Here is a 26,672-nt window from a genome sequence, read left to right as displayed (position 1 = left end):
AAGGAGATTCTCTTCCCATACAAAGTGAAACCACCAAAATAATTGAGGATTTTTGTCCCCAAAAGTCTTGACCTAAAGACAGAGTATTTCTCATGGGTGCTATAATTCTGGTCCTCTGTAGATCTGGGCACTGGGGTGCCGGGCTTTGATGGCTTCTGCCTGTCTCTCATCTGGGCACTGTCTGATGCTGAGCGTGAGGACCATCTTCAAACTCTCACAAGAAATGCTCAGTAATCATTGGATTTGCATGGTCCCAACGAAGCAATTCATTAGTTCAAATAATTAGTCTTTTGACTCTTTTTGGACTCTCAAATTCAGTCAGCCCTCCATATGCATGGGTTCCACATTTGCAGGTTTAACGAACCTCAGATTGAAAATATTCAAATATTCTAAAAAAGGTTTCATTGTTGCTGACCTGTACTGTACGTAGTTAGGCCTACTATCTTTTAGTCTGCACTGAACATGTGCAGACTTTTGTTCTTGTTATTATTCCCTAAGCCATACAGTCTAACAACTATTTGCATAGCATTTGCATTGTATTAGGCATTATAAGTAACCTAGACATGATTTAAAGAATACGGGAGGATGTACATAGTTTATATGCAAATACCATGCCATTTTATATAAGAGCCTTGAGCATCCTCAGATTTCGGTAACTGCAGGGGTCCTAGAATCCCCTGTGGATCCTGAAGGATGATTGTTTACACTGAAAAACAGAAGGGCAAATGCTAATAGAATATTCTAGAATCCATTCTTAAAGGTCCTGCAATACCTTACTCAGGACACTATTCACAGGCAGGACATGGAATTGCTGTTCTGCATTTGTACAGCCCTCTCCACACAGGCATTGTATCCATTGTGTTAGTAGAACCCTAGGACTCAGAAGTGTCCACTCTATAGTAAATGAATTTATGCGGCTCAGTATAGTCCTTTTTACACATTGAACTTTGCAAAAATAATAGATTTTATATACTATTTCGATAAAATCTCAGGTGCATAGTTTCACCAGAAAACATTCTGGTGTGTGAAGAGGTGGATTGTTACCATGTGGCTGTGTTTTAGTTACATGTTCCAACCACCTCTTATATGAAGCCCCATTCATCAAAGGCTGTAGCTTCTGGGTCAGCAGCGTTCCTTCCAAGTCAGATGTTGCCTACACAGTGAGGGTGATTGATTAGCTACCAATCGGCTCTGAAAACCCAACCAACAGGATAACCTATGACAGTATCCTAGAGGGGCTCATTATAACAGAAGAGATGGTTCTCTTTGCTGCCACTTACACAAGCTATCTTTAAGCCTGCCTGTTATTTACTATTTAAAACCCTTATTTTCTTTTCCCAGGGCAACATAGACTAGATGAGTCTCAAATAAACGATTCACTGTCTACACCTAATGTTTGGGAGGTGGTGTTCCTTCATTCCTCAGTGAGGCCACCTCCCTCCTGTGAATTTCTCTTGAAACAGTGTCGTGATCACTAGAACTAAAGAGCTGCTCCACTGTCCCAACACGGCGGTTCGGTGTGGGACACCTGTCATTATCAATGTCCCAGCTGAGAGCTCTCATGTGAAGAAACTGGGGCTTTGTCCACACAGGCCTGGACTGACAACCAGCTCTGCTGTACACCTCACCATGCCAAGTGTGGCTCTTCTAACCTAATTTCCCCAATCTCAGGCTCCTCATCTCAAAACACCTACCTCACAGCATTGTTGTGAGGTTAATCTGATCACATATGGAAAGGTCCTGGCATGCTGTGGCCTGGAACACAGGACACATTCCATACTCAGTAGTTAGTTCATTTTGGCAAGATGCGTTTCACTGTCTGTCACAGGGAGCAAACAGTGGCCCATGGAATAGATTCAGCCCACAGACATGTTTCATTGAGCTGAACACTGTTTTTAAAACGGTAAGATGTCCAGTTTGCCACAGGCTCCACCACTCCCAACTGTATCACTCAGCCCCTATATTATGGAAACAATAATGCTGTTAACCCAGGGAGGCTAAAATCCCTGCCTCATAAATTCAGAATATTAATGTCATTTGCTAATATCATTTTCCACAAAGGAATAGCATATAAAATAAAATAAGCTAAACAAGCAACCTGAGAGGTTGTGAAGGAAATGGAAATGGAAAGAAAAGAGGGAGAGAAAATTACTGTAAAGGTTTGTTGTGCTTTCACTTTTATAGGCACTACTAAGCTGCTTCAAACCTTGGAAAGAAAATGATCTCTTTCTAAGTTATCACTACTGCTGTAATTAGCTTTCAGGATATTAGACATCGATGCTGCAAACCTGTGTTGTAACTTGGCGAGACTATGCCCGTAGGATTCCGATTACAGAGCTGCAGCATTCTTGCCATGGATTGTAATGAGCTTGCTGCCCTCATACTAAGCATTACCTCTGTGGCTTTATCATCTTTACTGCTATTTCAGTACCTGTCTCGCATTACTTCGATTTTAAGATCTCAAATATCACTAACAAACAAGTTCTGACACTATCTTTTGTCATTTGCAAAACTCTGACACAGCTCACCTGTTACTGCGGAATGGTAACAGATCCACAGAGTAAATATCATATATAGAAAAATCACTTTCTCAACTGGAGAAATAATCTCACCCCATATGATAAACATGGAATAACAATGAACTCCCACTAAGGAGAAAATAACATCTGGTTGCTGTGTTTCCTTCCTGTCTGAGTTCACTTGGTCCAGGCTAAACGGATGCTGCCACTCAATTCCTTTGAGTCCTCCTTCCTTGGAGAAGCCCTGCTGACTCTGCCACCGGAAGGCATCGGCCTCCTCTGTTAGTATTTTCTGAGTCCCTATAACATGGCAGGCTAAGAATGAGCAACCTTTTTAAACCTTTTAAAGAGTCTGGCAGACTCTGGGAGTTCACAGAGGGAGATAACTGCTAGCTGGTCCCTGACTCTCATTAATTTGGGTAAAGAGGGCTACGCAGCGAGTGTTAGCAGCAACTTTTTATGTTGAGCAAGTTGAGACTCCTCATGTCAGCCAGCAGTTCAAAGTCTGGTGGGGATCTCAGTCTCAAGTAATTCCTGGGGGTGACAGAGATCAATAAGTGACAATAGCATAAGACTCCTTATTTGGAGCTCAGAAACTCACTCAAGTTAGTTTGATCAGAAATGGAAAACTTGAGCTCAAGTAACCGGGGAGCTTAGAGAAACGGTTGGCTGGTGGCCTTCAGCTGGATCCGGGGAATTCAAAGGCTACCATAAGACAGCTGTCCCCTTTTCCCTGCCTCCTAGTTATGTTTTGACTTCACCCAGTCAGGCTTTCCTCACATGTCTTGGCAGCTCTAAGGTCACATGTTTATTACAGGAATTATTCACACCCAAAAAAAAAAAAAAAAAAATCCTCATTTTCAGTAGTTCCAGTAAAATCTAGAGAGAGCTCTGATTGCCTTAGTGTGGGCCTCATGCCATCCCTCCACCAATCACAGGGGTTTCCTGTTAGTCAGTCATGAATTATGTGCCAACTCAGAGCACATGGAACGGATTCTGTTACCAGGGGAAGGATAAAGGGACAGTGTCTAGTGTCTGCTATCTACTACAGTTTGCTTATAACGCACTGCCAAAAAACATGAACTCATAACTCCCCAAGGAGTTTGTTCAAGAATTTGTTCAAGAGGATGCCAAGAATCCTCTGACACCTGCACAGGTAGATAGAAAATAAAGACCTACAAAATAACATCAATTCGTTCAATTAAGAATTGCATACAGCTACTAGTAACAGACATCTGAAATCACAATAGCTTAGACAAAACAGAAATTTGTTTTTCTCTCTGATGAAAATAATCCAGAGAAGTCAATTCGAGGCTGCTACGATAGGGCAGTTCCATAGCCATCAGAGACCCAGGCCCCGTTTATACTCAAGGGTGCCTCATAGTCACAAGGTAGTCACCGTAGCTCCAGCCATCATGTCAATATTCCAACAGGTAGAAAGAAATTAGAGCAAGGGCAGAAAGATGCACTTCCCAGCTGAATAAACTCCCATTTAAGAATTTTCTCAGAAGCTCTTCCTTATGAATTCTGCTTGCTTACACCTCCCTGGCCATTCCTAAGTTCAAAGAAGGCCGAAATGCAAACTGGGAAGGCAAACTAGTGATCTCTGTTAGAAACACCACAGTCCTGGTGTCCCCAAATAAGACAGAAGTCATAAGGCTAGAGCCCTTTCGACTCTATTCCATCCTAGCCTGGAAAGAACCCAATAGCACCCAGTGCCTGGCACAGTAATATGGGTAACATGTGTAAACAATTATTAATGTTCTGATTTTAGCAGTTAGACACTGGAGATTTATTTTAAAGCCAGTTTCTTTAATGTGAATGTTTAAAAACATTTATCCAAAGAGGTCTTGGCTTCTGTGTTCACCATTAGTGGTTGATTATTTGTTTTTCAAATCAAGTTTTAAAAACTGCGGGAAGCCTCCTGTGGTAGTTAATACATTATCTTAAGCAATTTAATGCAAATTAATTTTTACACAACCTTGAGTTTCAAAGGCCATTGAACTGGGGAGGGAAGGAATGACGTTTAGGAGGAATCTGTTTGCTGCTTCCCATCTGGACCCCACAGCCAGTTCCATCTGCCTTCACATGTCGTAACTAACGCTTCGGCTACTCCCCTGCCAAACACACCATGTGGAGTTCAGCTTATTTTTTTTCACTCAGAAAAATGTTAAAATGCATAGACAGATGTATATTTCAGGTTTTCCAGAAAACTTGATGGGATTATTTTGGGCATTTCAAAATTCTGGTTTTGTACCATACCCCAAGTTTTCTATCAGATTTTATGTTTTTCTTCCTCTTCTGTATTTTTTCTGGATTTCATTCTCTTTTAGTAGTACTGCAATTCTCCTTTTCCGGTCGGGTCTTATAGCACATTCGTTATCAAATGGGAGCCGCTGCGAGGTTCTGGGTAGAGTGACGAGCTTGGATACGTGATTTTGATTGACCCCTCCAGGATCACTACACTGTGGAGAGCTGATTGGACAGGAGCAAAGGGAAGGCAGGGAACCCAGTGAGGGGGCTGCAGCAGGTTAAAGCAATTGAGAAGATGATGGTAGTCTGAACGAGGGTTGTAGAAATGGCAATAGACCGACTCATAAAGATACTTTGGAAGTAGGATTGAGAAGACGTGGTGCTAGTTTGGCTGTGGGGAGAAAGGGGAGATGTCTGGGATGACCCATAGATTTGTGGGCTGGGCAGTTGGGCGAATGTGATAATGCTCAGACCCCTGAGTGAGTAAACCTGAGAGCAGAGGAATGTTTGGAAGAAGGTGATGAGTTCGGTTCTGGGCAATCATTTCACTGTCTGGCCTTTACAACACAATGGAAGGGTAGATGGTTGGTAAGCCAAACATAATTCTTAGCCAACCGCCTCATTGCAGCATGGCATGTAAAATTCCAGAATATGTCAGATTAAATCATAACCTTTGGGAACCAAGAAAGATTAGCAATTCAACAGTTCACTAATTTAAAGTTTGGGTTTGCTCCCAGAACAGGCCACTTCCATCTGAGGTCATGTACCTTCAGCGGAAGCCTCATCTGTTTCTCAGTTACGCCCCTTGCACACGTGACTGGCCAGCCACGAGAATTCAAGAGAATGTCAGGGCCTGCCACCACTGACATGCTCTGCTGGCCCTCCCCTCAGAGATCTGGGCAAAGATGACACCAGCTGGGCCTATCAACACTGATTTTCCATTTCAAAATACCAACCCCCAAATGAGCTTTTTGACATTTTCACTAGGAAGGTAAATAATTACAGTACTAAACCGATCATACCTTCGTATGAGGAAAATTGTCTCGAACAGATATTTGAGATGGTCTCCAAGTCTATTTTTACATTTTACCAAAGAATGGATATTTAGTTATACTTTAAATTCTGTCTTCTCCGCCATGCATTGTATATCTTAGTTTCTGATTATTTCTCTTGGGTGAGGTGAAGATGGGGGAAGACAGAAAAGCAATGTCTTATTGCCAACACTCTGGAAATACATAATTCAACAGTGGGACATGAAAACCATCTCCTTTCTTTGGCGTTAAAAATAAATAAATAAATAAATGGTCAGCTCAGAAAATTTCTTCAACATTTGTGGGGACAGAGCCCCAGAGAACAGTTTCCAGGCTCTCGACCTCACGTGGAAAGCTGCTGGCTCAGGTAGTAAATGGCCATCAACTGTGATTGGATGGCCATCGGCTGTGGCTAGTTGGCCATCAGCTGTAACCAGTGAGCTGTTGGCCACTAATACAACTGCTGTGGCTACGCTAGCAGCAAATGGGGGCGAGCAAGAAGATGGTGGCTGAGCTAGCAAGCGGTGCAGTGGGGGTTGAGAACAGTGTGGATCCAGCCTCCAGTGAGACTATAGTGGTCTGACTTCCCTATCTATGGCTCCGTGGATGTTCCTTTTTGGCCTCACCCTGACCTGCGTTCTTATGTGGGGAGCAGGAGCAGAGACCCCGCAGGCCACCCCACACAACATTTTTAAAACGTGTTAGTAACACAGGTGAACATTTTGGGGTTCATTCAGTGGGGTTCCTCTATGCCCCCTCCCAACAACAGAGTATAAGAGTAGTGACTTGTTCTAAGAGCATGGCTCTCTCTGTGTGTGTCCCCTTGTCCCACATCTGCCCTACCTGGCCAGCAGTGGAGTTCCAAGAAGTGATTGTGGTCAGCTAATAAGCCCACACCAGGCCAGATGATAGCAGGTGTGGATCATACTGACAGGGAAAGCAAGGGCAGAATCTGACTCCTAGCAGCTTGGTGAACTAATAAAAACAAGGTCTCAGGAATAATGGTAATAAGAGAGAATACTGTGTTCATTTCCCAAGGGGGTCATTCTGGGTTTGTTTTTACAGCAGGATTTTGTAGCAGGTCAGAACGTCCTGACCCTCCACTCCACCGCTGGCAGCTGTTCTCGCCTTACCCCTTCCTCCTGCCACCACTCTGTGGGTGGAGTAGAGGCGGGGCTGTTGATCCTTGGGGTCACTGTGCTAGGAACAGAGATGCAAAGAAGAAAGGCCTTATTTCCCCACTCCCTGGGAGCTCTTGGAATAGGATCCCAAAACAGGACAGTTTAAAACCAATAATAAGAGACTTCCAGTGCTGGCCATGAGAGTAACGGGGGCTATATATATATATATATATATATATATATATATATATATATATATATATATATATATATATATATATATATATATATATATATATATATATATATATATATATATATATTTTAACCCAGAAAAATACATGAAACAGTTTTCAGACAGCAGACAGCAGGCAGCATAATACAATGATTCCTGAGAGTGGTGAACAAATGAAGTGAGCCCTACAATTGTCCCAGCTAACTACCTGGAAAGAGTTTCCAGGCCACAGCACAGGGAGGGGGGACCCAGGCAGAGCCCAGTGGTGTCACTGAGCTGAGGAGGCAGAGCCAAGAGTCTGGGGAGGCCAAGGAGGTATATCTCCCAGGGATGCATACCAGAGAAGAGAGGTGCACAGGAGCTCCCGAGAGCTGCACAGGGCCCCCTCGAGTCTTCAGTGCTCTTCACCACATGCATGGGAGGAAACTACGGAGGCTGAGGCAAGAACCAGCAAAACGGAGCAAGTAGAACAATCCTCAGAGCTCACTCAGGCTGGGGAATAGTCTCTGCTCCCACCAGCCAGAATATGAAAGAAAAACCTTGTAATATGTGAGGTACTGGATACGATTCTCAGAAAAGTATTGTCTCAGTGGGGAGGCCTAAAGGAGACCTAGGTTAAAGGCTGCTCTGGACCCACCTACACAGCTTAAAAGCAAGCCTGAAAAGGATCAAACTATTTCCAAGTAACCTGCCTGCTTTCCAGAACAAAACTGAAAAATGTTTAAAGAAATGCAAAAAAAAACACCCCAAAAAAACAAAAGAGCACCCAACAACACAAAATTCCCAATGTCTGATATCCAATAAAAAATTACCAGGCATTCAAAGAAGCAAGAAAATTTGACCCATAGTAATGAGAAAAATCAATCAATACTGACTCAGAAATTATACACATTATGGAATTGATAGAGAGGACATTAAAACATTTATTATATTTTATATATTCTAGAGAGTAGAGGAAGAATTGAGCATGACAGAGTCGAGGAAAATATTTTTGAAAAGACCCAAATCAAACTTCTACAACTGAAAACTACAACTTTTGAGAGGAAAACTATAGTAGATGGGATTCACAGCAGACTAAGCTCTGCAGAAGAAAAAGTGACATAGCAGTGGAAAATTGGAATTTGGTCCCTCTCCTCTCTACATACTCCAGATACTCATTTTACACAGTATACTTGTTCTCAATAAAGGATGATAATAATGTTGTTACACAAGGTTTTGATTTCACTCCCTCTCTGAGGGAAACACCTAAAATGGTGAGGGAATCAAGTTAATTGTGCATATACACACATATATATATATATATATATATATATATATATATTAAACATGTATAATGTATTATACATATACATTATATACATCTACATATATACATTGTAGACATATGTATACATACTTACATATACATAAAATATTTCTTGAAAGATATGCAAGTTGCCTCTAGGGAAAGAATCTAGGTGTCTGGGGCAGGGGGCATGAAGAGAAATTTTACCCTATACTTTTTATACCCTTTGCATCCATTGAGTTCTGTGAATATATTACTTATTCAAAACACAAATAAAATATGGAATAAACAGTATGTGATTGTCACAAGTGGGCACAACAGTGGAGTGCGAATGGAATCAGCAAGGAAGTGGGGTGCCCCGGCCACCTGGAGGACTAGATGCCCAAGACTGTGTCCCCTGGTGGAGTAAGTATCCCAGGTCCTGTCTGTGAAGGGCCAGGAGGGAGCTGGAGGGAGCTTGGGAGCCCCAGTGATACACACCCCAAGCTGGGTGGTTAGGTCATGTCCGCTGTAACCTACCCTGGAGCAGCACACGAGTCATCAGTGCCACACTGCCTGACTAGATTCTGGTTTAAAGGGGAGAGCAGCCATTAGCTAGAAGTTACAGGGATATAGATTTCAGCTCAATATAAGGAACAACATTCTAAAATCAGAGCAAAGAGTAAACCGGAGCCCCTGGGAGGTAGTGAGTTCACTGCCTCTGAACACATTCTAACACTGAATGGCCATGCCATGGGGACGCCACAGAGATCCCACAGCCGCAGCTGATGGCCCCACGTACATAACCTTTAGAGTACCTCTGTGTGTACACAGAGAGTGAGCAGACGGGTGAGAAGTATCCCCTTTCTCTTTCGCTAAGGGAACAGCAGGTCAAACAAGACAGACATTAGTAGCATTTGCACAGAAGTCATCCGGTGTCACTCGCCGATGAGAAGTTTTGTAGGGATACTCATACCTTTCTAAATACTGGGAGCCATTATCCTCCTGATGGTACATAACCACCGTAAGCCTTGGAATTTAGGCTTGTGGGTAATCTCTTGCTCTCTCAATATTCTAATATTCCATAGTCTCTCAGTTAACTGCATTTGTGTAACAGATTTATGGGGTAAGAGTAATTCTTTGGGATGGGATTTTTGCTACCTTTGTGTAGAGCCAGCACCTGCCAGGGGAAACAATAGTCTAGTGAATCAGTTCTGTGTTTGAGAAGAATAAAAACAAAGAGAAGGAATTCTGAGAAATATGTACCCCCCCCCCCAATTTTTTTTCAACACAAAGGAAGCAAGACCTAGATAAAGGAAAGAAACCTCTTTTGGAGGGTGAAGCCAAATAAACTTAAATGGTTTATGGAATAAATTGGTGGAATAATTCGAATCATGGGCAGGTGCATGAATGTAATTTAGTAAATGCTCAGGAACCTGCCAAGAAAAAGAAAAATGTGTTGTTTTTGAGATCATTTCCCAGCAGCTTCATAAAAGAAAACTGATTACAGGAATTTAATAAGTAAAACAGAGCCAGAAATATAGTAATCAAATGAGTTTTTAATTACATTTCAGGCAGGAAAAAAAATTCCAATTTGTGCTCCTGGGATTAAAAAAAAAAAAAAGTTTTAGAGAAATGCTTTTGTAGCAGGAAAATAACGTAAACACTAATTTCCATAGAAATTATAGTAGTCAGTTTAATTAAAAGGCTTGATCAGAGTGAAGAGGAGCTAGTGCCAAACTCTACTCAATAAAACCATGGCCTTCACTGCTGCCTCACACTTTTGTCTAAATAAAAGCACCGCGCGTGGAGCAGAAACAGGCACCTGCATTTTTCTCATGGAAATAAAGGGGATTTTGATCACTGCCTGGGCTATTATGTTTTATTTTCATATGGAACAACTAATACATCTGGTTTAAAATTAGATGTTGTTGCTTGGTGTCATATATACCACTTTTAAGGGAGAGAATATGTTCTATTTAAGGGACATTGATGTGAAGGGCCACCACCTCAGCCAGGTGGGAGACCTCACTGCTCGGTAGGACACCTGATTATTTCTGGCCTTTTCAACCCCCACTTAATTTACATCTGGTTGTATTCTACTTGTATCCCTGTTTAAGTACCTGGAGTGAACAGTTATTTCTGGGGATGCACAGGTGGCCTGCAGTCGTGCTCAGGGAAAACCATCCCCAACTGGAAGAGCCATTCATCCTATTGGGGGACTTTGCTCTGAACCACCCCCCATCACAGGTCATGCTTGGAGCCAGCTTTTCAGGAGGTGCACTGAAATTGCAGTGGTTTTGCTCCCCTGGTGGTGAATGGGACACACCAGCAAGGTATCTGCATGGGACTGGGGGTGTAATCTGTGGCCACAGAACACTGACCCAAGGCATAAAGTGGAAACGTGAAGTGTTCCCTTTCCATGGGTCAGCACTCCATGGCTCCACAATCCTTGCTTTAGTCATTGTTTGTTCCACTATAGGGGCGATCCAAGTTTAATGAGCCCAGAAGTTTGTACCATTTGAGAGTAGGAGTTTTTAAAACACACACACACACACACACACACACACACACACACACACAAAATTAAGTGCAAAAGAAAATATTTAGACGGGTATCCTGTAAGACCTTGAATCCTGAGCTTCATTAGCCTTGTGGTCAGTCGGCCTCTGACCACCCCTACTTTCCCTCTTCTCTCATTTCTCCTACACCCCTCCATCCCTCTCTTCCACATTCTTTTCTCTTATGTCTATTTTTCCATTCTTGTTCTCATGGTGATCTGTACATTTGGCACAGCTCCCAGATCCTTAGCTTTAAAAATGAGCACCTCCTCGTTTCAGGATTTTACCTGGCTTTTCTTCTTCCGATAAATTTACCCACAGTCACCTATGCTGGAGCAAATCGTAGGTGTATTTCCGTAAAAATTTAAGTTCATGGTCTATTGAAGTCTGGAGGCCTCCATGGCAGGCAAAGATAAACATATTAGTAGACATGTGTGAGCTGGGTATTTTGTTTGTTTCCTGTCTTGTTTGATGTGGATTTAAAACAGGGTCCTAATCTAATTAGCTGGTACCCCCTGGAGTACTACACAGCCACCTGTCTTATTTTTTCATTTTCTGCAGAGGCTCCATTAATATAAAACCATGGCATTAAATGCATATTTACTTCTTGTAAATAGCTCACGATTACCAAAATAATTATCACTTTCATTTCTTACAGGCGGTTTCCATTGTCACAAGTGAAAGCTGGAAAATCATGTCAGTGACTCCAGTTCCTCTCTCCCACACCATTTTATTGTTTTATTTTAGGCATTGGTGAAGGTCAATGAGAAACTGAAGCCAATGGTGGATTCAGTGTCTGCGAACAGAAGGAAGTGGGAAGAGTTGCACCAGAAAAGGCCGCTAGTCTCACCCTCCTCCGCCAGCCTCACGGTGGCCGGGGCCGACAGTGACTAACCCACCAGGTCAGCCGCTGCTGCCAAGGGACTGCATCCTGAAGGCAGCCTTGGTCCAGCCACATCATCCTTTTGTCCCTTTAAGCTCAGACAGACAGAAAGTCTTGAGGATGCGCTGGAACAATGCCTGGGCTTTCACCTTGGAGTGCGGTCAGCAGGAAGGACAGAGGAGGTGGCAAGGGCCCACTCCAGGACCCTCGGCTTCCCCTGATGCCCAGACATGGCTGAGATGGACACGAGATGGCGCTGGGCAGAGGACTGTTGTGGGTCCCGGACCCCAGGACAGCCAACCCTGCTCCTTCTGAGCCAGGGGAACACACAACAGTAAAGGTGTCATTCGCGCTGCTTCATTTTGTATGTGGCTCTTTTATCTGTTACAGGTCAAACAATGCCTGCCTTTGCAGCCTCTCCAGAGCACCCTTTTGTGCCAGGCTGTCCCAAGAATCCCAATTTGGATTCTGCAGAGGTATTTTATTTTTCTCCTAAAGCTTCTTAATGATGGCTCAGAGCCTTTGGACTTGCCTATCTAGCAGATAAACTGTAGTATCCTCACAGATACCAGCCATTCCCAGTTTCCCCCTAAAAAGGTCCCTGTTAGAAATACAGATGTGTTTTTCTGATCGGTGTTTATCCAGGACTTGCAACACCACATTGGGATTATGAGCCCCTTTTTGAGGTTTTTAATCCAACCTTTATTGTAGACCAAGTCTACTCCCGGAAGGAATGGATTAATAGACTTTAATTTAAGGAAGGATGAAAGGGAAAGGAGTTACCACAGGTGGCATATGAATGTTTAGGAACGATTTCCAACAGTGAGACATTTCACAGGTCACAGCAGAGCCATGCAGAACCATCACTGACTACCCTGAATTCTCCCAGTGATGGTTTTGGTATAAAATTTAAAGTGACTGTCAGTACCAACCTACAGCCAAATGCAGGAGTTCCCAATTTTGGATTTTTCCTTATGTACAAGAAATAATGCTTGAAAGGTTAAGAAATAATGGTCTGTGCAGAGAACAAATATACTATTGAAAGCCAGGCTTATAATGGGTAAAAATAAACTACAGTAACTGGATGCAATGACTAGAAAGCTACTTGTTCCCCGTTTTACAAGAATGAGGACGTGATATGCCTTATCCACATTACGCAAGAAGCTAGACGTACACCCCTAGCTTGGGCACGATTAACTGGGTGATTTTGGACAAGTCACTTAACTACTCCCAGCCTGTCTCATTTGTCAACTGAGATTGCACTAGGAAATGATTTTCAAACATGTTTTAACCTTAGAAGTCTTTGTTCAAATCAATCTTACAAGGATTGCCCAAGACATAATATGTAAAAGCCCAAGTCCTCTGTCTGAAGCTGGGTAAGGAGATACAGAGTTAAAGGATTTAGGTAGTAGGACCCCTCTTCACCCCTACTCCTGACTCCTGCCTCTTGAGACAACCACTTTTGGTAGTTTTCCCAATTTACCTCCATCTTTCCAAGTAAAATACTTATACTGCTAAAAAAAAAAAAAAAAAAAAAAAAAAATCCTCATCTCTTTGATTTCATGCATGGTGGTCCATAGAAGGGGTCTGAGGAGTTTCAAAATCCCTGGACCAGAAGAACCTTGAAGTCCATTCCAGCTCTAAAAAAATGTAAAATTTACAAACCACTTTTTGTTCTTGTTGTCACTGGTCACTATCAGTTATTAACTTTATTATTCAAATGCTAAAGGGGCCAAGTTCCACAGACAGCATTGTTTTCCTGACACATAGTAGACATTCAGGAAATGTTTAAAGAATGGGTAAATTAAGGTACCAAAATGGAGGTGGGGGAAGAGTAGGTATTCACATGGAATAGTCTACGTGACAAGAATAAAGTAAGAGAAAATTGTAAACCAAGCGGAGGGGTAAAAGGAGGGGGGAGGGGGAGGAGGAAGAGGAGAAACAAAAGAAGATGAGCAAGTAAAGCTGGGGACCAAGGCAGGTGATAAGAGAACTGCCGAAGGGAAGGTGAAAGTCAATCCAAACAATGAAAAACGGCACTTCTAACCAAAAAGATGAGGGTACAGAATCCTGTCCTCAACGGTTTAGAAAAGAGAGACACTTGAGCAGGGAGGGGTTTGACAAAAGAGAGAAGGAAGAAGTGGGAGCCCTAAAAAATAATGTTCCTAGCTACCCTTTACAGCTGCCTCTGCAGGGAAGAATGGAGAAACTAGAGGAGAAGATGAATGCAGGAGAAATTGCCTCCGCAGGGCAGGTAAGAGGAGGTTGTTCAGATTTATGGATTTTATTAAGCCAGTTTTCTGAATCACTCTGCTATAAAGGAAAATAGCTGGAGCCGGGCTGTGTCTCCTCCTCAGGTGAGGAACAAAGGGTGGGTGGAGTTAGGGTGTCTGCAGCTCAGAAGCGCGACCGCTGGTGTTTCTATCTGTTGTGTCACATGTTTATATCACAAACGGGAATTGAAACTCAGTCCATGTGAGGCAGAGATGAACCCACATCTGTTCTCCTCCCCAACAATAAATAAACACATAGCCCAGACAGACGGATGCCAGTCTATCTAGAGCAAAATTTTAAAGCATGTGCTTTATGAGAAAACTAGACCTAGGGTCTGAGGGAAACAGCAGGCAGCTCGCTAAAGCCACCCTGAACACTGATGCTGCGTATTGCTAAGGGGAACATAATTTATAGCACAAACCCTACCGGCTTCCACTAAGGTTGAGTTTTCCTCTCATTTTCTTGCCTTTTTATTGGCTTCACTGCACGGTTGCCAATAGCAACATCCAGTGGCGGCAAGGGGAGTTCAACACCATTGCAATCTGCCATACAGTGGAGCCCTGACAATGTCAACCATCAATCAAGTAGCTGTTTGTAATTGCCTCCATCTATTTTTCCTGTCTCAAAGTATCTTTCCTATTGTGGGTCAAAATTCAGAAACCGCTGACTAATGCCATGGGTCTGTTCCTTGGAGACCAAGAAGCAGTAGAAAAGGAGGGTCACAGCCTCCCTGGTGCCAACAACCGAGGTGGTTAGAGGTTGAAAACTTGGGAGTTTGAGATATTTTTAATCCCTTTTCTAAATAACATATAATTTTCCAAGAATGTGGGGTATGTATAATTATCCATATATTCTGCTTTCCCAAAAGAGAGAAAGTTCCCAATCCTTATTATTGATGCTTATTTCCTCTTGGTGGAAGGCATTTAAAATGTGAACCTTCTTATAAAACCTCCAACTGACCAGACTATTTGCTTCCTCAGGTGTCTTGGCATTCATGATTGAAATAACTTCATCCTACTTTCTCCATGAGATGCATTTTTTTTTTTCAGAGATGCTGTTTATTCTCTTCTTGGTCAGTATGTACATAATACACGCACAACCTGCAGTGTAGCCGGCAATCCTGGCCGGTAGGGACCACTTGGCGAACGGTAAAAGGTGCCATGCAGTGCACATTAGGCCTGGGGCACCATCCTGGCATGACCACCAGCTGGACCTGCTATCTTGGGACGCTCCAGGTCTCAGGTTTTCTGTCTGTAAAATAAAAGTGCTGACTTTTATTCAGTTCCTTTCTACACCAAAGGGCCAAGCAGTATTTAACTTTTAAAATGTTTTCCAGATAACTGTCTTGTCTACTCTTCTCAAATAAATTAGGAACAACCCTAAAAAGATCCTAGAAAAATGTCCTTTTCTCATTGAAGACAAAATAAAAAGTTACATGTATGGGGTAGATATAAAACCTTATCCCAGATTGTCTGAGCCTGCCTCTAGTCATCATGAAAGACATGGTCATCAGTACAATTTTTTAATATACCCTTTTATTTCATAAAGGACAATTTTAGATGATCTCATATCGTAGGTAACCATAAATGGGAGTCAATTTAATTTAGAAAAAAATTTATCAAGTAAGTCAAAAGAAGTTAAAATTGCATGTGTGTTTTGTTTCTAAAATCTGAGATGTCTATACATTTGCAGGTATATTTACGTACATGTTGAATTAGAAATACTCTTTAAATTTTTGTTAGTGTAATAACAATATCGCTACAGAAATTCAATTGCTTTTCTTATGTATCAACATTTTTCATACTTTATCCACTTACCTTAGGTCATTAAAAGTCTGCCCAATTTACTTTGCAGCATAATTATTTTAAAATCCATTCCTCCTGCTGACACTTAATGAATTGCAGAAATATAAAATACAGTTTATCCCCAGTAATCGTGTGAAACAATTTCCTTTATGCAGGACCAAAATATGAACATATCAGGGGAAGATTTTTCTAAAGAAAAATGTTCTGGCTGGTAAAAAGAAAAACTCAAAAAGCATTTGATTAAAGCAACAGAACAGGGCAGACGGGTGGCTCAGTTGGTTAGAGCACGAGCTCTGGGCAACGGGGCTGCCGGTTCGATTCGCACACAGGCTAGCGAGCTGTGCCCTCCACAACTAGAATGAAATCAATGAGCTCCCGCTCAGCTCCCAGGTGGCCAGACGACTCAGTTGGTTGAGACCACGGGCTCTCAACCACAAGGTTGCCAGTTCGACTCCCGCAAGGGATCGTGGGCTGCGCAACTAAGATTTAACATGGCACCTTGAGCAGAGCTGCAGCTGAGCTCCCGAATGGCTCAGTTGGTTGGAGTGCGGGCTATAAGAAGGCCAAAATTTCCTGTTTCATAAGTGAGCAATAATAGAATAAAACACACAGCTGGCAGAAATAAAATGAAGCGTGTGTGGAGTAGTTCATGATGAGCACATGGATTCAGCAGAGCCTGATGTCCTCTTACAGTGTCTGTGTTACTACCTTTTCCTCAGCTAGTAGTTTGGGGTTGTATATCTTCTCCAATCTCATTTTGAATGTTCTTGCATATTTGTTACATTTCTCTACAGTACTAAAGATAAGTTGTTTATCTGTGTAATACACACACACACACACACACACACACACACACACCAATGTCATTGAATGTATGCACTGGTACAAAAATATGTTTTATTAAGTAGATAAAGTATTTGCTGTGAAAAAACATTATTTGAGGCCATCTTTTATCTTTGTGTATATGTATGTTTATTAGAATCTCATTTTTTGTCTTCAGATTTAGACTAAATCATATCTGGATGAATATTTTTTTAAAAAAGAACAGCACAGTGTGGAAATAGGCTAGGTTTTGTTGAGTCTCATTCCCTTGGGGGAAAATTGCATTTGCCATTTTATTTTGATGTACAATCATCTAAAAAGGATCCCTTACTGATTTACTTCCTAATTATTATTGTTTTACACAAAAGAAGGAAAATGTTTTAAATTGAGCTCTTTTAAGTCACTTCCTTTGTGTACATTTCCCAGGCTGATGTTTCTTGTAAGAATACTACATTATAGGCTGGTTGGCCATTTCATAAGCAACTAATTCATTATTTTGAAATAGTCAGCTTTAGGAGACTTAAATATCTTTTTTTTTAATAAAATGCTTAAAGTTTAACTAAAGCTCTAGAATAATCTTTATTTTTCTAGAAAAGGATGATTTAAGGGCTGAAAAGAGGCAAGCATGCATCCAAATACCTACAATTTAAATTCTGACTGTCACTTTAGCCCATTAACCCTGTCTGGATCTGTGGTGTTTGCCTGGATCTGCCTGGATCTGGGACAGCCAGTATTTCAAGTGACAAAATGTTCTTCGAATTATTGAAGTTTTTCTAGAGGGAGAAGACTCTGCAGCCAAAGCAGGTTCCTGTGTCCTTACAGATTGCTCAAATTTACATGGGCAATTACACAGGGGGATGGCATCCATGCAGGGCCGCCAGCCACAGTGATGCCGTACAATTACACGACGGCTTCGGTGCTTAAACTTTAAAATTCTTACACCATTGTGCCTCTTCTATTAGAACAAACTGCAGCAAATGATCCAAAGCCAATTCAAATGACTGGAGAGGAGGTGCCCGGGGAGACAGACAAGAGGTGCAGTGTGGCCCCTACTGGCCAGCTGAAGCAATCACCGGTCCCCGGGTGCTGGCTGCAGCAACCACCAGTTTCTTTGTGCTTTGCAGTCCACGCTTTTCAAGTGGGGCCAACAATAAGAATCACCTAATTCACAGAACAGCTGTAATAATTAATGAGAGAAGTTAGGCAAAGCAGGACTCGGTCTTGAAAATACCCTTTATAAACACATGGGCTAGAGTCGCTTTTTGTTTGGATGGTTGGTTGATTTTTTTTTTAAATGACAGTATCCACAGTTGTGCCTTCTCTGCTAATTCCTTTTATAAACCATATGCTACTGTGCTCTCCCTGATATGTTAATTTAGATCATAACACCATAAGCCTCAAAATATAAACTACTCGATAAAAAGCAAGGTATGTCCAAGAAGAAAATCTAATTAAAATATTAATAAAACTGGAATTACAAGGGAAAGGAGAGTTCATAATGAGGTTAAATGTCTCACCACCTAAAGATAAATGTTCCCAGGCATTGATCTGGTATAAAATCTTTCCAAAAGTCTTAAAAGATTGAACAGATGCTCCTAAAAAATCAGTCAACTAGATTACCTATTTGGCACTAATTTATTCTTTTCTTCCCTGTTTATGGTGGGAGATGGCGGGGAGAGGAAGCAAGGTAACTAAGTTCCCCCCCACACCATCCTCCAAACTGGCCATCCTGCAGAAAATGGCCTGGAATGAAAGGGGGAAAGAAAGAAGAATCGGAAAATGGTTTTGCAGGAATTTCTTCCTTTAGCAAGGAAGATGTCTGACCATAGCTGTGGTTGTTGAGATGTTAATAAATTATCAATGGTTACCAACAGGAAGTAGTCACATTTATAGGATAAATAAGAAAACACACCTTCCAACTAGTTTTAAAAGTTAATGACAAATAGATTATACATACAAATTGAATGTGGGATTTCATCATCTCACATTTTGGCAGGCAGAAACAACCATGTTAAAGAACCAAACATGCTTTTAGCTTCTGTACATTTTGCCTAAATGGAATTCTACGTGGTAAAAATGCCTCCTCTTATGCAGCAAAATCCACCCTGAGTCCAACGTCATTTTCCCAAAACCTAATTCCTTTCAATAGGCACTAAATCATTTTATTACAACCAGTAAATGCTTTCTTATTGCTAGGAATGGTAGGGTACACTTACTTTTTGATATATGCTCCAGCTTTTCAAGATTCTGTTGGAAACAAAATGATCCTTATGACATTTGATAATATTCCACCCCATTTTTCGCTTTCCAGAATTTCTATCATGAATTTAAAGGCTTTCTTTCACGATCTCCCTGACACCCACACACACACACAAAAACAAACAAACAAACAAAAAAATGGAATCTATTCCCTGACTGCCTATCAGAGACTAAATAAAAGTCAGTCTATCACAGCAGCAATGATGGTCATGCCAATTTCACAGTGTGATTTGTGCACTCATTTCATTTTGAAAATGACCCTGCCCTCCATCTGTCTAAGCCGAATGTCCTGCTTTTTTCAAGCCAGACCTCAGGAGCAGCAGCACATGAAATATGGAGGAAGACACAGAACGGCCTCCCTCCTGCCCCCTTCAGCTGCCACATTCACAGATAGGTGCCAACACAAAGAGGGGAACCTCAACTGATGCCTGTAGGGATCAGAGAAATTTGGGGGAGAGCAGACAGTCCTCCTATTCTTCATACATTTCCGGGAAGGCATTTGAAGGTGAATGTTTTCATGATGCAAATAAAACTCTCAGTAACAGTGAGACAGACTAAAGATATAAAAGGTAATTTCCTGTTTCCATGTTCTGTCATCTTACCTTGATTTAATAGCAATTTACCCAAGGGAACAGTCATACATAAGGATTTTAAAATAGTGAGCCTGAGTTTCCAAGGGACAAGTGTAGTCATGCAGCCACAGAGGTGAAGATCCTGCCCGACTCACCCTCGATTATTGAGCAGCACTAGCAGCGTCCCTCAACCTCTCTGGGTTGAAGGCCCTTCGAGGGTACACTCAGGGACTGGGTTGTAAGAAGCCTCCAAGTGGGGTTATAGTGATCCTCATCAATGGCTTTCTCTGGGCAACTTCGGTGGCCCAGAGCCACACTCACTCTTGAAATGGGCATGGTTTGTGCCTGTGCTGGTATTCATGCAGTGGGAGTTTCCTTTTCTGGTTCCACCCATAAGAACACAGCTCTGCCAAGAGGAAAGACTGAATGAGTACATAAAGTCAGTTGTTTTATGAGGGGAGCAATCACAGGCCCGCAGAAGTCTCCTCCTAGCTATTCCAGGTGACTAGGAGCCATACCACTCCCACTAGTTACTTCCTAATATCTGCTCACAGCTGCAATTCAGGCCTCGAAGTTCAAATTTCTACTGCCCACACCAACTTGGTTGGGTTTTTTAATGGAGAAAAAAACACACCAATCTTCCATCATATAACTTGGCACCAAACACTCATCTATAGGAAGTACATAGAGTTGGTTATTCGGCAGTCACTATTTCCCACTGAAATTAGCTCTTGGTTATCATGACAAAGCCACTATTTTCTGTATGGACTTGAGAAAATTATTTGAATCTTTCTCAAACACAGATTCTTCATCTATAATATACAGAATATAGGGTGGATATTAAGATTAGAATTAATATATGTAAATCGTCTAATAGAGTACCATATAATATAGTTGACGTTGGCTCTGAAATTTATATATAAAAAAGATGTGTGGGCAGCAAACTATAAAGGCAGATAAAGGACTTGCATTGAAGTCTTTAAGTGTATAGCAAAGACATGCTTTTATTCAGACACCATTTATCTTGGGTACTAGACAGGCCAATACAGATCATGGAAAATCAATGGAGCACTAGGGAGATCAAGCAAGACTGCTTTCTTATTCTCAGTGAAAGTTGGAGGGCTGGCCTGGTGGTTCAGGTGGTTGGAGCGCCGTGCTCCTAATGGTGAGGTCGCTGGTTCAATTCCCACATGGGCCAATGAGCTGTGCCCTCTATAGCTAAGATTGTGAACAACAGTTCTCGTGAGCAGCTGGAGGCTGGCATAGGTTGGCGTAAGCTGCCAAGTGCTGCCAAGGGCTGCCAAGGGCTACTGTGTGCCACTGTGAGGGGACAGCAGCCATTGTGACCTACAGCCTCCGCTGGGGGGAGCACAAGACTCATAATACCAGCATGGGCCGGGGAGCTGTGTCCTACACAACTAGACTGAGAAACATTAAGGCTTGAACAGGAGTTGGGGGGAGGTGGAAGAAGGGGGAAAAAAAAAAAGTTGGGGGCCCAGGGCAGTAAATATGGCCAGGTTTAAATACCAATATCTGCTCAGTAATAATTATTTATTAAAAAGGGAAGCGGAAGACAGTTGGATCTAAAATTGAGAGTCTCACGGCACTGTACACCTGAAGCTGATGTAGGATAATACTGAATGTCAACTATAATTTCATATATATGTATATACAGGGGGTGCCAAAAATGCATACAAATTTTAAGAAAGGAAAACTATATTAAAATTGTAATATTCAATACATACCAATAACAAAAGATGAATACAGTCACATTTGACTTCTGCAATTAAAAGAGGTGCTCAAAGTGGTTACCATCAGTGTCCAGACACTCCTGATTACGATGAGCTTGAGCAACGATGACCAAAGTGTCTACTTGTATACATTTTTTGGCACCCCCTATATACACATATATATGGTCACGGGATGTAAAGTACAGCATAGGGAATATAATCAGTGGTAATGTAACAGCTATATACGATGTCAGAGGGGTAGTAGACCTGGGGGGAGGGTCATCACTTTGTGAGGGGTGTGAATGTCTGATCATTATGCTGTTTTGTACACATGAAACTAATATAAAAAAATAAAAGTAAACTGAAAACATAATAAAATAAAGGGGGTCAAATATTTGGTGATGGAAGGAGAACTGATTCAGTGGTGAGCACACAATGTGATATATAATGTATTACAGAAATGAACACTTGAAATCTATGTAATTTTACTAACCATTGTCACCCCAATAAACTTAAAAAATGGAAAAACTAATAAAATAAAATGAAATTGAAGAACTCCCAGTACAAGATTCAGAAAACCATTTCCTATTGTCAACCTTGGAAACGACAAAAGTAAGGGCTCTTGGTCTCTGCATATTATGTTCTTGGAAAGTATGCCATCAAGGCAGCTTAGAAACAGAACCTACTCTAATTCTAGGAGAACTCCAAGGAAATATTCCAGCTTTTCCTTCCCATTAATTTCCAAAAACAAAACGCGAAACGACACCATATGTATGAAGCACACAGTGTATAGGCTCAAAAATGCAAGGCACGTAAGACCCTAAACTTTCCAACGCCGCCCGAGACCAACGTTACACTACAAGCAGCCAGCAACCCTCACCTACTACAGGAACAGGCCAGCGAAACCCCACAGGTCCTTCCGTAGAGACTACATCTCCCAGTAAGCAGCGCGCGCACTCACAAGCCGCTGGATGCCTTTGACCGGTGCATGCCGGGAGGTAGTTTCCTTCTCTGAACTACCAGGAAGACTTTCCTCTCTCTTCTGTGATTCACGACCTCCGCAGCCTGTCTTGGAGGACTGCATCAGTAATCGAAAAACCCAACCTTAGTGATTCCTTTTTATTACTAACGGTTTCCTTCCGTGGCAAGAAATCTCCGGTCAGCTTTCCGTTTCCGGTTGGCTTTGTTGCCTTGGTAACCAGGACGCACAACCTCCGTGGCGGTTATGGCGGGGCTGGGCGGCACTCAGATCCCCGACGGGGAGTTCACCGCCGTCGTGTACCGGCTGATCCGGGATAACCGCTACGCCGAAGCGGTGCAGCTGCTGAGCGGAGAGCTCCAGCGGAGCCCGAGGAGCCGCGCCGGCCTGTCGCTGCTGGGCTACTGCTACTACCGCCTGCAGGAGTTCGCTCTGGCGGCCGAGTGCTATGAGCAGCTGAGCCAGCTGCACCCGGACCTGGAGCAGTACCGCCTGTACCAGGCCCAGGCCCTCTACAAGGCCTGCCTTTATCCAGAGGCCACCCGGGTGGCCTTCCTCCTCTTGGACAACCCCACCTACCACAGCCGGGTCCTCCATCTACAAGCTGCTATCAAGTACAGCGAGGGCGACCTGCCTGGGGCCAGGAGCCTGGTGGAGCAGCTCCTGAGTGGGGAAGGGGGAGAAGACAGTGGGGGCGAGAATGAGCCCGATGGCCAGGTCAACCTGGGATGTTTGCTCTACAAGGAGGGACAGTATGAAGCCGCGTGTTCCAAGTTCTTTGCAGCCCTGCAGGCCTCGGGCTACCGGCCTGACCTTTCCTACAACCTGGCTTTAGCCTATTACAGCAACCGGCAGTATGCCTCCGCTCTGAAGTACATTGCAGACATTATTGAGCATGGCATCCGCCAGCACCCAGAGCTAGGTGTGGGCATGACCACCGAAGGCATTGATGTTCGCAGTGTTGGCAACACTTTAGTCCTTCACCAGACTGCTCTGGTGGAAGCCTTCAACCTCAAGGCAGCCATAGAATACCAAGTGAGAAATTATGAGGTGGCCCAGGAAACCCTCACTGACATGCCACCTAGGGCAGAGGAGGAGTTAGACCCTGTGACCCTGCACAACCAGGCGCTAATGAACATGGATGCCAGGCCTACAGAAGGGTTTGAAAAGCTACAGTTTTTGCTCCAACAGAACCCCTTCCCCCCAGAGACCTTTGGCAACCTGTTGTTGCTCTACTGTAAGTATGAGTATTTTGACCTGGCAGCAGATGTCCTGGCAGAGAATGCTCACTTGACTTATAAGTTCCTCACACCCTATCTCTATGACTTCTTGGATGCCATGATCACTTGTCCGACAGCTCCTGAGGAGGCGTTCATTAAGCTTGATGGACTAGCAGGGATACTGACAGAGCAGCTCCGCAGACTCACCAAAGAAGTGCAGGAAGCAAGACACAGTAGCGATGATGAAGCTGTCAAAAAGGCAGTGAATGAATACGACGACATCCTGGAGAAATATATTCCTGTGTTGATGGCCCAGGCGAAAATCTACTGGAACCTTGAAAATTACCCAATGGTAGAAAAGATCTTCCGCAAATCTGTGGAATTCTGCAATGACCATGATGTGTGGAAGCTGAATGTGGCTCATGTTCTGTTCATGCAAGAAAACAAATACAAAGAAGCCATCGGTTTTTATGAGCCCATAGTCAAGAAGCATTATAACAACATCCTGAATGTCAGTGCTATTGTACTGGCCAACCTCTGTGTTTCATATATTATGACGAGTCAAAATGAAGAAGCCGAGGAGTTGATGAGGAAAATTGAGAAGGAGGAAGAGCAGCTCTCCTATAATGACCCAGACAAGAAAATCTACCATCTCTGCATTGTGAATTTGGTGATTGGGACACTTTACTGTGCCAAAGGAAATCATGACTTTGGGATTTCTCGAGTTATCAAAAGCTTAGAACCTTATAATAAAAAACTGGGAACTGATACCTGGTATTATGCCAAAAGATGCTTCCTGTCCTTGTTAGAAAACATGTCAAAACATATGACCGTACTTTGTGACAGTGTTATTCAAGAATGTGTCCAGTTTCTAGAACACTGTGAACTTTATGGTAGGAATGTACCTGCCATTATTGAACAACCCCTGGAAGAAGAAAGAATGCATAGTGGAAAGAATACAGTCACGTATGAATCCAGACAGTTAAAAGCTTTGATTTTTGAGATTATAGGATGGAATATGTAGTCATGTCTCATATTGGCTTTGGCTTTGTTAACTCTGTTTCACTCTTTAAATCTTACTTATCCTTGGCATCTTTACATTTGTTACATGTTGAGCTTTGTACACTTAAAATTATAATAACAAATATTGTGTAAGAAAGTTTCCCATTTAATTTAGAGGAGTATGGAGCATACAGTATGAGCTAAATCAGTTTTGCATTCTCTCTGCCAGTAAGTCTCCATGTCTTTCCCTCAAACAACAATTGCCAGAATGGCATCTTTATATAAGCAGGTAACCCTAAATCGCCATTTATGTTCTACTTTAGGCTGTAAAAAAGAGTGTGGCATGGTGTGTTTGCATTCCTCTGGTGACTAAATGATTGCAGCCCATGGCTGGACCATTTCTCAACCAACAAAGACAGGTTCAGTATGCCATTTTAAGATAGACTGTGCTGTCCAATAAGACCAATTCTGACCTTAACAGTATGACTCCACTCCATTTTTGCAGTCCTTTAACCTCTGTGTCTCAACAAAGTCGACTTTGGATCCTGATCTAAACTCTTTGTGAAGTACCAGTATTAAATGGATGATTTTTTTCTTGGTTCTTCTCAGGTTATGAGGTGTGGTTTGTGACTTAATTTTTCTTCCGTAACTTGGTTGATTGGTTGGTCTTTAGTTTTATAATCAATAGTTCCCTTCATTTTCCAATTTTGATTTTCCAGAACTGATTGTGTCTCCTTGTGAATACTGACAACAAGTATGAAAGCTTTCTAATATGTTTAATGTAGGGGAAAATAAGCACTGAACTGGCAATGAAAAGACTAAGGTATGAATTTCAGACCTTCCAGTCAAATTTTAGGCCATAAGAAATTCATTTACCCCTTGAGGTTTCAGTCATTTGAACTACTAGGTGCTCTTAACAGTTATATCTGACTGTAACATCTGATTCTCTATAAGCCATATAGAACAAAGTTGCCTTCTTTTATGACCTGAATGTATAAAAACAAGTCAGTAAGGAAATGAAATATATAATTGTATTTCAAATGAATTTTTTCTGTTGCTTTGTATTATATAATAGTAAATGTTAACACCTAATCTAAATGTTAGTTGTTATTGTTGGATGCTATAACATTGATTACTACTAAGAAATTTAGATTTTTGCCCATTTTTACTTGGAGTTTTTGCTTACAACTCAAGCTATGAAATGTATATAAGGCAGGCCTCGTTCTCTGCTGTGATTTTGCAGATAAAAATTTTGTAAGTATTTATAAATTCTTTAATTCTTTTAACTTCCCCTTTTAGTTTACTAATGTATATATTTGGGGGAAAGGGGAAATTTGCTTTTAATTCTTCCAAAAAATGATATCCCCAAAATGATATAAATGATATATATGCAGGCTATTGTAATAGGCATTTGTTATCACTTATTCTTGAACTAATTAGAGCCTCTCCTGCCCCTGAGGAGGAGAACTCCCACTGCCAGTCTGCCAGAAATCTGGAAACAGGAACAGGTGAGGTGAAGATGAAGTGAAGGTTTAGCTATGTGATTTACTTCACAACCTACCTTGGATTCCCTTCATGTCCAAATCTCAGTAGTTAATCAAATGTCTGCTGCCGTTAACAGAACAGAAATAATGGATAACAGAGTGGAAGTAATAGATGCCAGAGCTACTTCTGTAACTAACTCACCTAATCAAATCATCAGTCCTTACACCCTTGTTTTATTTCATACAAGGAGGAGAGGTCACATAGACTTTCCCAAAGGACAAAGCCACAATGAACAGGAAGACAGTCCCCAGGTTATAAAGCTTTCTCTTAGAGTGTTTCCTTTTTCTGTCTTCAAAGGATCTATTTAGGAGATAGTAGTGTTTACTAGTAATATACTCTTAGAGGACACTTGCTTTTCTGTATCCATAATCATCTTATCTTGAAAAGTAGAGCCAGGCATTAGCCATGTATCACAAGATAAGAAATGAAAAATCTACCTACCTTACCACCTTTTGTCAATTACAGGGACACGTCTCTGATAGCTGGCAGTTGAAACCACAAGCAGGTGTAAAAGGTACATAACAACCTTTTAACAAGTGTTAGGTAAGAGAGCACTGGTTATCAAAGTGACTTTAGAAACCATAGAACCATGCATTT

General features: G+C 42.1%; 2 protein-coding genes across 4 annotated transcripts in view; both read left to right on the top strand.

The window, feature by feature from the left end:
- Nucleotides 1-17,304, top strand: part of PDE11A (phosphodiesterase 11A) — a 324,817-nt gene extending 307,513 nt beyond the window's left edge. For 2 of the 3 annotated variants that reach the window (XM_019739325.2, XM_019739326.2), the window contains one exon: nucleotides 11,732-17,304. In XM_019739325.2, coding sequence (XP_019594884.2) covers nucleotides 11,732-11,878 — 147 coding nt within the window. In that variant the 3' untranslated portion in view covers nucleotides 11,879-17,304. Of the gene's footprint in view, nucleotides 1-11,642 lie in introns of all 3 variants that reach the window. The other variant, XM_074338486.1, reaches the window with a different exon arrangement.
- A 4,911-nt stretch (nucleotides 17,305-22,215) lies between these two features.
- Nucleotides 22,216-25,008, top strand: LOC109451248 (intraflagellar transport protein 70A). Its single transcript, XM_019739327.2, has one exon. It carries the CDS (start codon nucleotides 22,555-22,557, stop codon nucleotides 24,550-24,552), a length of 1,998 nt encoding a protein of 665 aa, XP_019594886.1. The 5' UTR covers nucleotides 22,216-22,554; the 3' UTR covers nucleotides 24,553-25,008.
- The last annotated feature ends 1,664 nt before the right edge of the window (nucleotides 25,009-26,672 follow it).

This window comes from Rhinolophus sinicus, linkage group LG01, assembly GCF_036562045.2.
Source record: "Rhinolophus sinicus isolate RSC01 linkage group LG01, ASM3656204v1, whole genome shotgun sequence".
NCBI lineage: Eukaryota > Metazoa > Chordata > Mammalia > Chiroptera > Rhinolophidae > Rhinolophus > Rhinolophus sinicus.
This window is presented reverse-complemented; position numbering and strand designations above follow the sequence as displayed.